Source organism: Colletotrichum spaethianum, assembly GCF_022836535.1.
Source record: "Colletotrichum spaethianum MAFF 239500 DNA, contig08, whole genome shotgun sequence".
Lineage (NCBI taxonomy): Eukaryota > Fungi > Ascomycota > Sordariomycetes > Glomerellales > Glomerellaceae > Colletotrichum > Colletotrichum spaethianum.
In genome coordinates this window covers 1,348,441-1,363,160 of record NW_026054778.1, presented here as the reverse complement: position 1 = coordinate 1,363,160, position 14,720 = coordinate 1,348,441, and the positions used below count along the sequence as shown (strand labels likewise).

Here is a 14,720-nt window from a genome sequence, read left to right as displayed (position 1 = left end):
ACCCACTGCCTGAGCACACTGAAGGACCCCACTTCACTTACACACATCTCACCTCACTCCCGCACTCGGTGTTCCCTGACCCGCGGGACCCGACTCAACTCACCCTCCCGGACTCATCTCACCGAGCTACCCTGCGCGGCCATCACACTCACAAATCATGTCGACAAAGCAAGAGAATGAGAGCTCTGCGAGCAACTCTCCCAAGAGCAACACCCCGGCTCCCTCGACAACGACCAGCAACACCTCTCAGTCAGCCAACAGCACTAGCGCCGAGGACAACCTCATCTGCAAGTGGAACGCCTGCAACCTTAAGTTTGTCTCACCCGAGGCTCTCTATGTATGCCATACCTGACTCCCAGATGCCCGCAATCATCCTGCTAATCGTCTTCCTCAGGAGCACATTTGCGAGCGCCATGTCGGCCGCAAGAGCACCAATAACCTCAACTTGACTTGCCAGTGGAACTCATGCAGAACGACCACCGTCAAGCGTGACCACATTACTTCTCACATTCGCGTGCACGTCCCGCTTAAGCCTCACAAGTGCGAGTTCTGCGGCAAGTCATTCAAGCGTCCCCAGGACCTGAAGAAGCACGTCAAGGTAAGATGCACACCCGCCCTAATCGGCACATCGAAGACGCACAGGAAACTAACACTCTCCAGACCCACGCCGATGACTCGGTGCTCGTCCGCTCGCCTCAGGACCAAGGCCTGAACGGTTACCGGGCGCAGCCAGGCAAAGGTATGTAAAAGCTCACATTTGCGCATCCAATGTCCTCTATTTTCTCCCAACTAGAGGCTAATTTGCCTCCAGCTTCTTCTAGCTACTATGATCATAATGGCCACATTCGGACTAACTCGGCCGCCTTCGCACATCAGGCTGGGCATGCTAGCTACTATGCACCCCAACCATCTACAAACTATGGACTGTACTTCAACCAACAACCCCTGAATCCTCCCCGAACTGAGTACATTGGCCACCACGGCGGCTACGACAACCGCAAACGCGCCTTCGACATGGTCGACGACTTCTTCGCCCACGCCAAGCGCCGCCAGGTCGACCCTACCTCCTACCAGCAAGTCGGCCGATCCCTTCTCCCGCTTCACGGCGCCCTCGGCCTGCACACCGGCCCCATGCCCGGCTCCGACTACATGGCCGCCCAGCCCCAGCACCACGTCCAGCAGCACGTCCAGGGCCCTCCCTCCGGCCCCGGTCCCCTCACTCAGCAGTACTACTTGCCGCCTATGCCCAATGCCCGCACCAAGAACGACCTGGTCCAGATCGACCAGATCCTCGAGCAGATGCAGAGCACCGTCTATGAGAACGCGAACCAGGCCACCCAGGGCATCCACATCCACGGCCAGAACACGTTCGACCTCCGCCACAGCCCCTCGCCCCCGGGCGGCCACCGCGGCTCCCACGCCGGCATGTCGGTCTCCCAGGACGGCTACCACGCCGTGTCCGCTGCTCACATGGCGTCGCCACTCACCGCCGTTTCCTCGACTGGGACCCCCGCCGTCACACCTCCCTCGAGCACCATGTCCTACACCTCTGGTCACTCGCCCAGCCCCTCTTCTTCCGGTATGTCTCCTCAGTCGAGACACTCCTCAACCGCCTCTTCAGTTATGTACCCCAACCTCCCCGCTGTCAGCTCCGTCTTCCCCGGCCAGTCAACCGCATCCACTCTCGGCCCCAGCTTCGACAGCAACGAGCGCAGACGCTACTCTGGAGGCATGCTCCAGCGCGCCGCCCCTCGTCGCCCAAGTCTCCCCTCATCTTGGAGGACTCCTCCGGCGTCACCACTCCCAAGGCCGAGTCCATCGCTTCATCCGTCGGCTCTCCCTCTTCCGAGTCCGACATGAGCGAGGGTGCCCGCGAGCGCGAGGAGAAGTACGACCAGTGGCTCGAGAACATGCGTACCATCGAGGCCCTCCGTGAGTACATCCGCGACCGCATCGACCGCAGAGAGTACTCCGAGGAGCCCGCCGAGCAAGGGTCCAAGTCTCCCGTGGCCAGCCGCCTCAAGTCTCCCGAGCCGATGGAGGTTGATGCCAAGCCCAGCCCGGCAGCGCCGCTCTACCCCGTCCTGCGTATGCCGAACTGAAGAGGCTTTCTGCAATGAAGAAAGAAGAGGCCCCTTAGGCGCGTGTACCAACAGATGTCCTACAAGCGTGTTTTTTTCACAAAAGTTTTCTCACGAAACGAGGGAAATTGTGTGACCGGTTCAGAAACCCGGTTCGTATTTGATTCTACTGCATTCTTTTTTATTTACCACAACACTTCCGGCAAAAAACCTCCCAAACCTGTCGAAGCCTCTTTGTTACGTTACATACCCTGGTCGGTGGAAGTGGAAAGGGGAAGTCGGATTGATCACGCAGTCTCCCAACACAACGCAGATGGATGGATGACGGGGAATGGACATACTCCCTCGATTCCTTAACAAACACTTTTGATTTTATCCACATTTTCATGTCAACGGAAGAGGGAGAGTTTTATCATTCGGGAGGGCTTTGCGAGTCGTCAAAGCACGAATACTTTGGTGCGAAACACATTATCTTTTCTTTCTTTCTCACACAACGGGTTTTGCGCGGATCATCAAACGGAAATCAACGGAATGGGAAACGAGATCATGAAAACCATGAACAACCACAAATCATGTTGCTTCGCCACCTATGTAGTCTCCTTGGCCTGAACTCCAGGGTCGAAATGAATGCTTATTGCGCTTCCAAACTCTGATCTCTTGGCATTCTCTTGGCAAAGCGTGAATCTCAAACCTGCGAAATTGACCGTGATTAATTAATCCAATGTCTACCTGTCATGCCAATCTCTTGCACAGCCACCATACACCCCGTCCGGCGAATGTCCCGCCGCCAACGCGAGAGCGACCCCGTGGCCATCTCGGTGTCGCTTTCGCCGCTCGGGCTGCTTATAAGTTGGTCAGCGTCACGAACCTCATTGTGGCCCCTTGACTACACTTCACGAAAAAAAAGTTAGATCCCAGCTTGGACGAACTGTCCATGTCCGGCTTGTGTCCAAGAATAGAAACATGTCTTTCGGGTGAAGGAGACCCTAATACATTAGGCACGCCGAGCAGGCAGGGCGCATGGGGGTCCGAACCGAGATCCCCGTGCCCGGTGCTTTGGCGGGTGAACAAACCTGTACTCTTCAAAATCGACGGATCCGGGGGTGACGGGCGTCATTGTAACGTCTGCCCAGGACGCCGTATCCCAAAAATAATCCCGGGTTCCTTGTCAGGGTCTTCCGTCATTGACTCCCCAAGTTCGCATCTTCTCTACGCTTCCCGAGGCCATGGAATGTTTGCACGTCTCTCCCGCTGAAGCCTGTCTAGCCGGGCGAGAACTAGACTCAGGGTCCCTTGCCGACGCCTTGCTATCTCGGGCGCGAAAGAACAAGCTATGTGCAAAAACAGCAATGGTTGTTGACAGGAACGTAGGAGCGGGCCCGCCCGGCCGAGACCTCAGCTGACGTGTGTCTTGTTCAGCCGGTGAGAAGGACGGCAGCCCGAAATGAAGACGCCATCCTCTCTTCTTGGCGAGACGAATTACAGCATACTGCCTCATTGATACAAGCGCTTTCTCTTCACGAAGCCATCCAATGACGGAACGCGGCCCAGTGAGACATGTGAGCACTGTGTTCGGCCCTTCCTCTGGAGGGAACGAAGGGTCATGCGGACAAGGTGGGATACACAAACACAATGCAGGGAATCGTGTTTGTTTTTTTGAAATGGTGAGTTTCTGGGAAACCGTGTGGTTTCTGTGAGTAGAGTTATGTATCTCAACGGGAGCTCCAATGTTGAGAAGGTATTTCCAGAGATCCCCTTTCTTGCCCGTGAACATTGGGAAAAGAGGTCCAATGTTCTGCTTACTGATCACTATGCTGCGTTGGAAGAACTTTCAATGTCTTAGACGGCGGAGCGGAGGGGGAATAAGAGCCAAGGAAGTAAGCGTTCGACGATCCCTCTCTGCTAACCCGGGAATGTTCGTCTTGTCAGTTGCACGCGGGTGATCGACGACAACGCCCCGTTGATTCAAACTGTTTCCCTTTTGGGACGCTTTTATCAGACGAGGAGCAAACTCGCCGTGGCGCGATTGGCGGCTTCTGGGTTCTGTCTAGAGAAGTTCGTGTCTCTCTCTAGCGAGCATCCCCCTTCGTGACGAGTCTACGTGAAGGGTGGTTGACTAGTTGCCCTCGGCTAGTAGTGTTGGAGTTGGAGGACTAGGTACGATGTTGTCATCGTTGTCGGGAAGCCTGCCTATTCACGAACATAGGGACAAGGAGTACAACTACACTGCTGAGAACTATATAAAGCGTCAAAGAGCGATAACCATAGACTCGAATTCGCATCGAAGTAACAGTCAACAACACATAATTCTGAACCTGCAACCGCATATAGACTGCAATAATTAAAGCAGAGCACAATCTCCTCTTACACATCTCAAACCCCCAATACCAAAACAAAATGCAAATCAACACCCAAACCCTCCTCCTTGCCCTCATCGGCACTCTCTCTGCCGTCAACGCAACCCCGGCGTCCCCACACGCCCTCGCGCCTCGCGAGACGACTCCCGACGAGCCCAAGGCCGACTGCTGCTCATGTGACCTCGAGAACCGAGGACCCAACTACATCTGCCGCGTGCCCCCAGCCGGTGTCTGTGCCGTGCCGGCCATCGCGTGCCCACACGACCCCAAGACGCAGGAGCAATGCTGCTGCTGTGACATCAGTGTGCCTGCGATGCGTTGCAAGGCGATTCCCAAGGGGAGCGGGTGCTTCTGTACCATGATCAAGTGTCCTTTCCAGTTTAATATGTCGTACTTGCCAAACTATGGGTCAGCCGGTGGAGTGGCGGAGGTTGATGGATAGGGATTAGGCGACGTCGCGTGTAAGGGGGCTTGCGGGGAGGTCAAGAAAACGGACCCTGGGATACTATGATCAAGCCTTGATTGGTGGGTTGGAAGCTTGCCTTTTGACAGCTGTTGAGGCCGTTTTGTCTGGCCAGTAATTTGGTTGTATGACTTGAGATACAAATAATTACATTCGCTCAATGACATCTGAAGTTTGTTGGTGAAAGATGATTCATAGTCATGTGCGAAATACAAGATTTGGAGAATCACAGGGCCTAACCATCAAGCTGTGGCGTTAAAACAGAGTCTGGTGAAAAGATTGTCCCACTTTAACAATACCCGGGTTGGGTAATGGTTCTCTATAATGTCATCCAGCTGCGGAAGGCGCTCGCTGACGGATCATCCTGGCCAGTCACAAGACTTGGAAGTGCGAGATGGAGAACTTTAGAGACCGAGCTGCAGGGAAGTTGTGTAGCTTTTCTTTTGCTGCTTCATAGTCAAAAGCAATGTAGATCCTTCTATGTGCAGTTTCAAAGGCACAATATGTAATGTAAACGTCGCAGCTGATGTTACAGCCAACAATGATAGCCCGGATACACGGGGGTTACGGCCTCCAAAAATGACCCATCCAAACTGATTTTAGGTTTTGTAGAAAACACACGAGGCCACAGAAAAGCGTCGAGCTGAGTAAAAATGCTGTACCTCTCAATTAAAGTTCTTCCACCTGTTCCGTGTGTGGATTTATCAAAAGCGATTCATGCAGGTTGAACTTCAATCCCAACGCCTTCAGCCTCTATTTCAGCATAACTGTCTTATTTTTATTAACATTAACCGCCCATAAATAACAAGTAACTGATCACGAGCGCCGACGACATGTATAGGAAGGATGAGGGAGCTTCCAGCGGAGGCGGAGGCGGAGGTGGCGGCGGAGTGAATGCCGCGGGTAACAAGGACGCGATTTGGAGAGGGGCATGGTGCCGCAACCACAACCCACAATCATGATGGCGCGTTAGTGAGCGGGGCTCCGCTGGGTTTGTGGAGGCGTTGAACCTCAGTACGTGATTATTCACGTAATTGTTGGATTCATTGCGAAACTTATAGATGCTACATAAAAGCATGAGCCCAAGTATAACTGAATCTTGTGTACAGAGGCCTTTTAGATTCATGTCCCTTGGTATCGCTTCTTTCTGTTTTGCCCTTCATCAATTCACCATCTCTTATAACCCTCCTTGCATCAATTCCCAAGGCTCCAGACTATCAGTCCACATACCGACCCACTTCTTCTTATCGGAGCGCAAACATGGGTTCTCTCTCCGTACCCCCGTCCAAGACGGAATACCAGATCTTGGAGAAACCGAGCCGCAGCGGAAGAAAGCTCCGCATCGTGTGCCTTGGGGGCGGCGCCAGCGCTCTGAACTTGGCTCATGAGATCGACACCTGCAAGACCCTCGAGTTGGAGCTCGTCTGCTACGAGAAGAACCCTTCCATCGGCGGCACCTGGTACGAGAACCGTTACCCCGGTTGCGGGTGCGATATCCCGTCGGTCAACTACCAGTTCTCTTGGGCACCGTCTCCAGAATGGTCGAAATTGTGAGTCGAACAGGATCGTTGGCCCACTTAAATTAACGCTGACCAAGAAATCCTTTATGAAGCTACTCGAGTGCACCTGAGATTTTGCAGTACTTCAAGGATGTTGCAGAGAGATACGACTTGAACAAGTACATTCGCCTGAACAGCACTGTTACGGGAGCTTTCTGGGACGAGGGAAAGCAGAAATGGCATATCCAGGTGCAGAAGCAAGACGGTACCACGTTCGAAGATACAGCCGACATTTTCGTCAATGCGAGCGGTGTTCTCAAGTTAGTAGGGTCTGCAAACACTCTTGCGTGTTATTAACTAACGCACAACCTTCAGCAAGTGGAAGTGGCCTGCTATTAAGGGCAAGGAGACTTTCAAGGGGACGATGCTCCATAGTGCCAACTGGGACAACAGCATTGACCTCAGGGGCAAGAGAGTTGGAATGATTGGCTCTGGCTCTTCGGCAGTCCAGATTGTCCCAAACATCCAGCCCAGTGAGTTTCACCATTCGATCTCTGCAGGAATAACAGCATTAACATTCCAAAGTCGTGGGAAGCATGAGCTGTTTTATTCGAAGTTCTTCATGGGTGGTAGGTGGCTTTGGTCAACGCTTTGCTGGAAAGAACGGCAGCAACTTTGAGTGTAAGTTGTGCTACCGGACTCAAGCATGAACACCCACTGACATGGCGTGATAACAGATAGCGAAGAACAGCACGAAATCCTTAGGAAAGACCCAAAGAAGTATCTTGCATACAGGAAAAAGATCGAGTCTGAGCTGAACTCCCGATTCCGCTTCATTCTGAACGGATCCAAAGAGCAGGCGGATGCCAAGGCTGTAAGTGCTTACCGCCACAATGAATCATGCAATACGTCCTTACACATCATCAGTTTGCGGAGAAGGACATGCGCAGCAAGCTTGCAGGCAGGCCGGACCTCCAAGATCTCATTATCCCCAAAAACTTCGCTGTCGGTTGCCGAAGACCGACCCCTGGAAATGGTTACCTTGAGGCCCTTTGTGAAGACAACGTAACTGTTATCTCCTCAAGTATCCAGGAAATTACTCCCAAGGGAATCAGGACGGCGGATGGAAAGGAGCACGAGTTCGACATCATCGTTTGCGCTACTGGCTTCGACGTCAGCTGGAGGCCGCATTACCCCACAATCGGACGCAGCGGCGTCAGCCTGAGCGAATACTGGAAGGACGTTCCCAATACTTACCTCTCCTTGACGGTTGCCAACATGCCGAACTACATTAGTGAGTCACATCCGTAACATGCTCAACTGACAAAGATCTGCATACTAACTCGTTAATCAAAGTCTTCAACGGCCCGTTTGGGCCCTATGGCCACGGAAGTTTCCTTCCCATCACTGAGACAGTGGCAAGATATGTGATGCAGATGCTGCACAAGATGTCAGAGGAAGAGATCGCGTCCTTCTGTCCGAAGCAGGAGGCCGTCAATGATTTCGTCGAGCATCGCCGGCAATTCCTGCCGCGCACCGCGTGGACGTCACCATGTCGTTCGTGGTTCAAGCAGGGTACCGTGGATGGCGAGCCTATGATGTGGCCCGGCTCGCGAATCCAGTTCTTTGAGACGATTGCCACACCTCGTTGGGAAGACTATGACTTGAAGTACACGACGAGCAACCGTTTTGGATACTGGGGCAATGGCTTTGCGCAGCGTGAAACAGATGGACGGGATTTGTCCTGGTACTTAGGTCTACTTGATGGAGTTGATGAGCAGCCTGTGTTGCCTGATGAGGATTTCGAAGAGTTTCTCATGAACAAATAGATGTGTCATAGAGTGCCAGCTCGTTTCTGTACTACGATTTTCTCTCTTTTTTTCCATGAAATGATGCCTCATAATGTATACATACAGAGTTATTGGTGTAGTGATGCAAATACCAGAAGTTAGAGAACTGCAATTTCTGCTGCGATTTTGCCCTCCTTTTTTTGGCCGCTGTATATCGAGAGATTTCCTCGCCACATTGGTTTACCTTGCGCTCACGTTTTGGCCTGTACAAAAGGCTCCTATAAACTCTTCTCTCAAACTTGGTATGGTTTTTGAGTCGCCGGTTTCTAGGAATTAACTCTTGCAAAAAGGCCCAAAAAGCAGCATGGGCGTGTGCACGCTGAACTCAGGACGAAGCCGCAAGGTCAAATTCGCCCCCAGGTCCTTCGATATGTCCCCTCTCAAACTAGTCTTTAAGCCACTTCGCAGCATACTGTGACTTGAATTTCACAAGGCTTATTACGCTTGACATGCTTAATAATAATCCTGTTCTGGGACGTATATCATCGCAACATGATAGGGTGATACGTCTCTTCGTGTTGCTTCAGATTTGGAAACGTAGTTCGTACTCATTCAAATTCTCTTATTAAACTGCGATGTACAATCAACCCATAGTTTTCGTTTTCTGCCCAGAAAATCAAGTTGCCAGAAAGTTTGCTTCTCAATCGTGTAGAGGCCTTACAATCAAAGCACGTAACGGAAGTTAGGCTGCTCAAAGTCTGTCAAATCTAAGAACTCAGTTCCAGCCGTAACAACCTCAGGCTCCTCGGCCGCCTTCTTATCCCGACGCTTGTTCTCCCAAATGTTGACAACTCTGATGGCAACTATAGTACAGCCAGCAAGTCCGTACATGATGGCTACCATGAGCTTGCCGTTGTGGTAGTTTGGCGCCTCATTCGAGCGGAATGTCTGCGGTCCAATCCAGTTACCGGCACCATAGGCAAGGATCTGAAGACCATTGACAGTAGCCTTCTTCGTGTATCCGAGGGTGTTGTTTGAGATCATGACCATGACAAGACACCACGAGGCACCCGCGGCGCCGATAAGGTAGTAACCCACAAGCAAAGCAGCTTGTGCGGAAAGAGGGATGACGATCATCATGATGCCGCCAATCATCGGGATGAGGATTGCAATGAAGGCAAAAAGAGAGCGGTCCATAAACTTGTCCGAGAGGTATGTGAAGAGAAGCTTACAGGTGATGTCCACCACCCCCGTAGGCATGTTGAGAAGCAGTGACAGACGAGAGTTGAAGCCGAAAGAGTTGATAATGATAGAGCCGAAGGCAGTGATGCCACCGTTGGGAATATTCATCAGCAGGGAGAAGAGTACATAGAGATATGTGCGAGGGTCTTTGAAGGCCTCGAAGAACTGGTCCCACTTCCACTGGCGGCTTCCGATTCCCTGGAAATTGCCGCGGATACGCTCAATAGCGATGGACTTCTCCCGGTGGTTGAGAAACTTGGCGTTGGTCTGGTTATCAGGCATGAACCACCAGCAGTAGACACCAGTAATGACAGTGGGTAAGCCTAGAACGAGATACAATACTTTCCAAGTTGCCAGAACAGTATTGTGTGCACCAGAAAGGCCATAGGCAATAGGGCCGATTGTCAGAAGAGCGACACCGTTACAGCTGAGCCAGTAGCCCATTCGTTTAGCCTGCTCGTTCTGTTTGTACCAGGCGGAAGTCAGGATGACGAATGCGGGCGTCACGGTGGCTTCGAGGGCACCGAGAAAGAAGCGGACCGAGAGGAGACCGGCGTAATTGAAAGCGAAAACGTGGCAGATCAGGACGACGCCCCAGAGGATAATGTTGGCCGATGTGTACTTTCCGAGAGGTAGACGTCTGAGGAGATAAGTCGTGGGGAACCTTGGCGCGGTCAGTATGGAATGATGCCGGGCGAGCATTCATTGTATGCAACTTACTCCCATAGGAGGTAACCGGCATAGAAGATACTAGAGGCCCAGCTGTATTGTTGACTTTTCGGGTCTAGTTTGGTATCCTCGCGAATGCCCATTAGGGAAGCGTAGTTTAGAGACGTCTTGTCGGCGAACTGAAGAGCATAAATCCACATCAGAAGTGGCAGAATGGCTCTGTCAATCTTCCATAGAACCTTTCTTTCCTCCTCGGGAGTGAATGTGACCTCTTCTCCATTGACGAAGGCGAGAGCAGGATCAACGTCTCCATGCTTGAGCTTCTCCATGCTGCCGTCTTCGAAGTCGGTCTGTGTTCGAATGACATCTCCACCATCCTGCTGAGTTGTCTTCTTGTTGGTGTCTGAAGTCATTGTTGACATCGATGGTTGAAAGACGAATGTAACGGATTGTTGTTGAAGAGTGTCGACTGACTAGCTGAACATGCGTCACGCCTTATGCTCGTAAACTCGGAGACAGGATTAAAACGAGAAAATTCAGATTGAAGATTTTCATTCAAGGAAGATTATCGAAGTAGCTCAGGTCAACAACTCCAGAGTGATGTTTGTGGAAGACTTGCACAGTATCAAGAACTCGCGGGGACACTAGGAGTTTATACGTGTTTCATGGTGCGCAGTATACGTTCGCAATTCATGGCCTTAATCATCTTGGTTATAGTTGACCTTGGTTCCATCGGCAAGGGGCCCTTCGATATGGTCGCAAACAGGCTGTTCTGGTGACAAAGTGGCTTGGCTGGTTATCGCTGAGATAGGGGATTCCACGTCAAACTCAGTCATACTGCTATCTCAGATCCACCCTGGGCTCATGCACGCCAACGGAGCTCCGCCCCCGCATTTTGAGGTTTGGCCTAGGAGACATTCCGCAATCTTGGGGTACGCTGGGATGAAGACACCCCTTTCCTGGCTGAGTGCCGTTGCCGTTATCTCCGAGTCTTCCTACTGCAAGCCAATACACTCTTCCACATCATGCCAGATAACAGGATGGTAGTCCAGCTGGATGGATCTGCCGGTGGAGCCCCGTTCCCTTCACCCCGGATTCAATGCTGCAAGGTAGCTCCCACAGACTACAGATACACACTTTCGCTCGAGTCTTGAACTTTGGTTTATAATTATAACTTTGGTTATGATGCGTATACTACTTTCACTTCTGTTCAGTCCCTGTAGCTTTGCAGCTATGAAGCTTCCCTCGGAGAGCATGTCGAATGCTTCTTTATCACTTGCGTAACTTACATATCAAAGTTGTGGTGCAGATGAGATTGTTCGTGCGCATGAGTACCCGGGAGCCTCTTGGTTCATTTAGTTAGACTGTCTACTGTTCTCGTTCCAAAATGGCAACCCAGCCTCCAATCGGGCTGATCCATATATCGATGAACTATCCAATGACTCTCCTGCAAACTTTCTAGCTGCCTCCATGCGGGCTAAAGCTGTTTCAATGGTTGGGACCCGCGTGCCATGTTTCTCTGCAATCTTGATCGCATACCCTGCATCCTTCGCTGCGAGAGAGACTGCAAAGCCCGGAGGAGTTCCCAGAGGTGGCGCATAGGCGCCCGTTGTCATCCGCTTCGAGTAGCTCTCGATGACCGGTCCGTACATATCACTAATGAATTGCTCCATCTGGCGGGTCCCAAGCCCCGTCTTTTCTGCAAAGACCTGAGCCTCTGCAGTCAGTTCCTGAAAGCCAATAACAAAGATGTTCCTGTCAAGGAGCAAAGTCAGCATGATACCTAGTCTCGGATAAGATTGGATAGATCCGATAGGGTAGAGCCTACCCTGATATTTTAAGCAAGCTTGACTTGCGGACATCTTCACCCATGTCAATGATACTTCTACCCATGACATCAATAATGTAGGGTCTCAGTCTCTCGATAGCTGCAGAGGGTCCGGCCATGGCGAAGATGAGTTTGCCGGCATCCGCCATGGGGCTAGCGCCAAAAACAGGGGAAGCAATAAATGTAGCGCCTGCTTTAGCGAGGCGTTCAGAGCACCTTGCGACAGTGTCAGGATGAACAGTTGATGTGTCGACCCAGACCTTCCCTTCGAGCAGAGCGCCGCTCCATGTATCCAGGGCTTTCGAAACGAGACTCTCAAGTACCTCGTCATTTGAAATCTATCAAGGTTAATTGTCGTTTTCCCAGGCTGTCACTACAATTGTCATGAGAGTGGCCAACACGAACCATCGTAAAGATGACTGTCGACTTGAGGACCAAAGTCTCAAAGTCCCGCTCTGGAAGTCCTCCGGCTTCCCGTATAATGTCGCCCCGGGAAATTGTCCGGTTGCTGTACCGAAGAGGCTTCAGACCATTGGATACAAGGTGCTTCTGTAGGTTCAACGCCATGCCAACACCCATCGAACCTAGGCCATACTAAAGCAAGAGTAAGCAGGGAGCAAAGATAAGAGCCAGGAGAGTAGGCAATACCCAGCCAAAACTTTCTGCGGCCGCCATCTCACGTGCCAAGTAGTGGTCTTTCTTTTGGAATATGGAAAAATGATTGCAAGGTAGAACGAGATGCCAACCACTGGCAGGTCCCGATAACACAATGAAACAAATCGGCAACTTCGGACTGCAACACGTTATCCCAAGCTACATGGTGTATTTTGTGGTAAAGATATACAGGTTGAGGTATTGTGGCGGCGGCGGCGGAGCTCCGCTGGCCCCTGTTCCTTCGGCAGCGGCCTCCTCGCCGCGCGCTAGTCAGCACCCCCTTACTCGTAAGCTAAACCGCCAGCCGAAACGATCTCCTCCAAGACCGTCGTCATGAAGGATCCCATGGACCATACCGGCCTGTCCTTCCAGAATTGTAGTACCGTCTCCATGAAGCGCACCTCGCTCGCCTCCGGTGCCATGCCCAATGCGGTAGACTCCCGAACCGAGAGACGCCGAGTTTGGCCGTCGACTTCCTCCTGTTGTTGCAAGACTTCCAGTATGGAATTGAACACTATCGCTGAGGCCTCATAGCGGGCTCGGACGGTTGACTGTGAACCGGCTTTCCGGCGCGTTTCTCCTGCCGCCCAACGTAGTAACCTCCAGATGGCAAGGAGGATCTTGTATGTAGCAACTGTGGCCCAAGGTGCCTCACGCAACGGATCTTGCCTGTCCAGGCTTGCGACACTTGAAAGCACATCCATCAGATCGTCGAGGAACACCAACATTCCGTCGTCCCCGGAGTTGTATCTGAGTAGGTTCTGTAACGATCTTCGTGCTCCAACTTGAAGCCCCATTGTGAGATGTGTTGCTGTGGTAAGACCGGCGACGACACTGTTTTCCACGATGCCACCAATCAACAGATCATCTGGCTTGCACAAAGCAAGCTTGACGGATAGTGCTATGCGCTCTGCAAATTTCAAGATATGCCAGTTCGAGTTGTCTGCCGTAGAGATTTGTGCAGCAATTGACTCTGAGAGATATCGCAAGGCGGCACTGACTTGTCTGTTCTGAGCTTGTGTCAGGATGTGAAATGCATTCGGGTCCGCTAAAGCTGGTGGTAATTGATAGTAGCAGCGTGTGAAATCCCTGACAAGAGAGTCAAGGCTGGTGAGGACAAAGAGAGTTGCCATCGGGGATGCTCTTAGTGCCGCTAGAAGCTGCAGGCTCGGCGTGTCCGTCATGAGTGACTGCATTGCCAAGTTCAATGACTTGGTTGTAGGACAAGTCATCCCGGGGGTTTCGTGAGATCGAGCGAGACCAACGGTTCGGGGTTCGTCACCGAGACGTTGGGCCCATGCCAGGGAGGTATCCGCCTCCCATAACGAGGTGGCAAGGGGTAGCTCCCAATCAAGCTCAGTGGGTGTGGTTAGTGGACGAATGTTACAAGGGGAGAAGATGTGACAGTCGAGAAAAAGCAGTGTATACATGGAGAGTTTCATTGACTCTGATTCCACGTACGCCGTCCAGTGATCGTGAAGCGTCTGCTCTTCATTGTCTTTGAATCTGGATGTGGACGCGAAAACAGTCTGCCGTAAAAGCCCGAGATCCCGAGCGGCCTATGGGAGACAAGTTAATGAAGCACAAAACGAGTTTGACATGTAGGGGCACACTGACATCAACGACCCAGCGCAGCATCTTCTTTGACTTATCGAATTGGGCGGCATTGCCTGTAAATGCACCATAGATAATGTGTAAGAGCCATGCTTGCATGACCCACGTCCTTCGTATCTCCCTCCAGTCAGACTCTACCTAGTCCATTTAGCATCAATCGGAATAGTATGATCAGCTATAAGCCTACCAGTCGCCAGAGTTCTTCATAACCAGCTTGCCATAACGTTTGACTCTTCTGTGACAAAGACGCTATATCACCTTCAGACAAGGTTCGGGAAGCATACAGCATGCCAATCGAAACGACGATCTGCTTCAACAGCTTTGTGGCTTCACCACCTAAATTTTGCCGATGTAGTAGTGGGAACGACGGATGAAATCCCTCAAAGTACGCTGTGATGTAAGTTTCTGAGTCACGCATCATCGACCTAGATTTGACTTTTGTAAGCTTCAGATAGCACACAACAGTGGTGCCAGACACTGATGAGTTCAAATGGACTCACTCAACCACAGCCAGCTCTTCAGC

At 51.7% G+C, this 14,720-nt stretch overlaps 6 protein-coding genes across 6 annotated transcripts; 3 read left to right on the top strand and 3 right to left on the bottom strand.

Annotated features, from left to right (window-relative positions):
• Nucleotides 1–157: 157 nt before the first annotated feature.
• Nucleotides 158–2,102, top strand: ColSpa_04204 (pH-response transcription factor pacC/RIM101; the record flags this gene model as incomplete). The annotated part of the gene is made up of 5 exons (XM_049270416.1): nt 158–337; nt 395–598; nt 661–739; nt 812–1,579; nt 1,669–2,102. 5 exons carry the CDS (start codon nt 158–160, stop codon nt 2,100–2,102), a joined length of 1,665 nt encoding a protein of 554 aa, XP_049126373.1.
• Nucleotides 2,103–4,478: 2,376 nt separating this feature from the next.
• ColSpa_04203 (uncharacterized protein) lies at nt 4,479–4,880 on the top strand (the record flags this gene model as incomplete). Its single annotated transcript, XM_049270415.1, has 1 exon — nt 4,479–4,880. One exon carries the CDS (start codon nt 4,479–4,481, stop codon nt 4,878–4,880), a length of 402 nt encoding a protein of 133 aa, XP_049126372.1.
• Nucleotides 4,881–6,161: 1,281 nt separating this feature from the next.
• Nucleotides 6,162–8,229, top strand: ColSpa_04202 (FAD-binding monooxygenase moxY; the record flags this gene model as incomplete). The annotated part of the gene is made up of 7 exons (XM_049270414.1): nt 6,162–6,451; nt 6,514–6,720; nt 6,776–6,933; nt 7,034–7,081; nt 7,138–7,274; nt 7,328–7,694; nt 7,757–8,229. The coding sequence occupies 7 exons, from the start codon at nt 6,162–6,164 to the stop codon at nt 8,227–8,229; spliced, it is 1,680 nt and encodes a 559-aa protein (XP_049126371.1).
• Nucleotides 8,230–8,913: 684 nt separating this feature from the next.
• On the bottom strand, nt 8,914–10,514 carry ColSpa_04201 (allantoate permease; the record flags this gene model as incomplete). The annotated part of the gene is made up of 2 exons (XM_049270413.1): nt 8,914–10,096; nt 10,153–10,514. 2 exons carry the CDS (start codon nt 10,512–10,514, stop codon nt 8,914–8,916), a joined length of 1,545 nt encoding a protein of 514 aa, XP_049126370.1.
• Nucleotides 10,515–11,456: 942 nt separating this feature from the next.
• Nucleotides 11,457–12,078, bottom strand: ColSpa_04200 (putative oxidoreductase YfjR; the record flags this gene model as incomplete). Its single annotated transcript, XM_049270412.1, has 2 exons — nt 11,457–11,856; nt 11,930–12,078. The coding sequence occupies 2 exons, from the start codon at nt 12,076–12,078 to the stop codon at nt 11,457–11,459; spliced, it is 549 nt and encodes a 182-aa protein (XP_049126369.1).
• Nucleotides 12,079–12,864: 786 nt separating this feature from the next.
• On the bottom strand, nt 12,865–13,380 carry ColSpa_04199 (uncharacterized protein; the record flags this gene model as incomplete). The annotated part of the gene is made up of 1 exon (XM_049270411.1): nt 12,865–13,380. One exon carries the CDS (start codon nt 13,378–13,380, stop codon nt 12,865–12,867), a length of 516 nt encoding a protein of 171 aa, XP_049126368.1.
• Nucleotides 13,381–14,720: the final 1,340 nt, after the last annotated feature.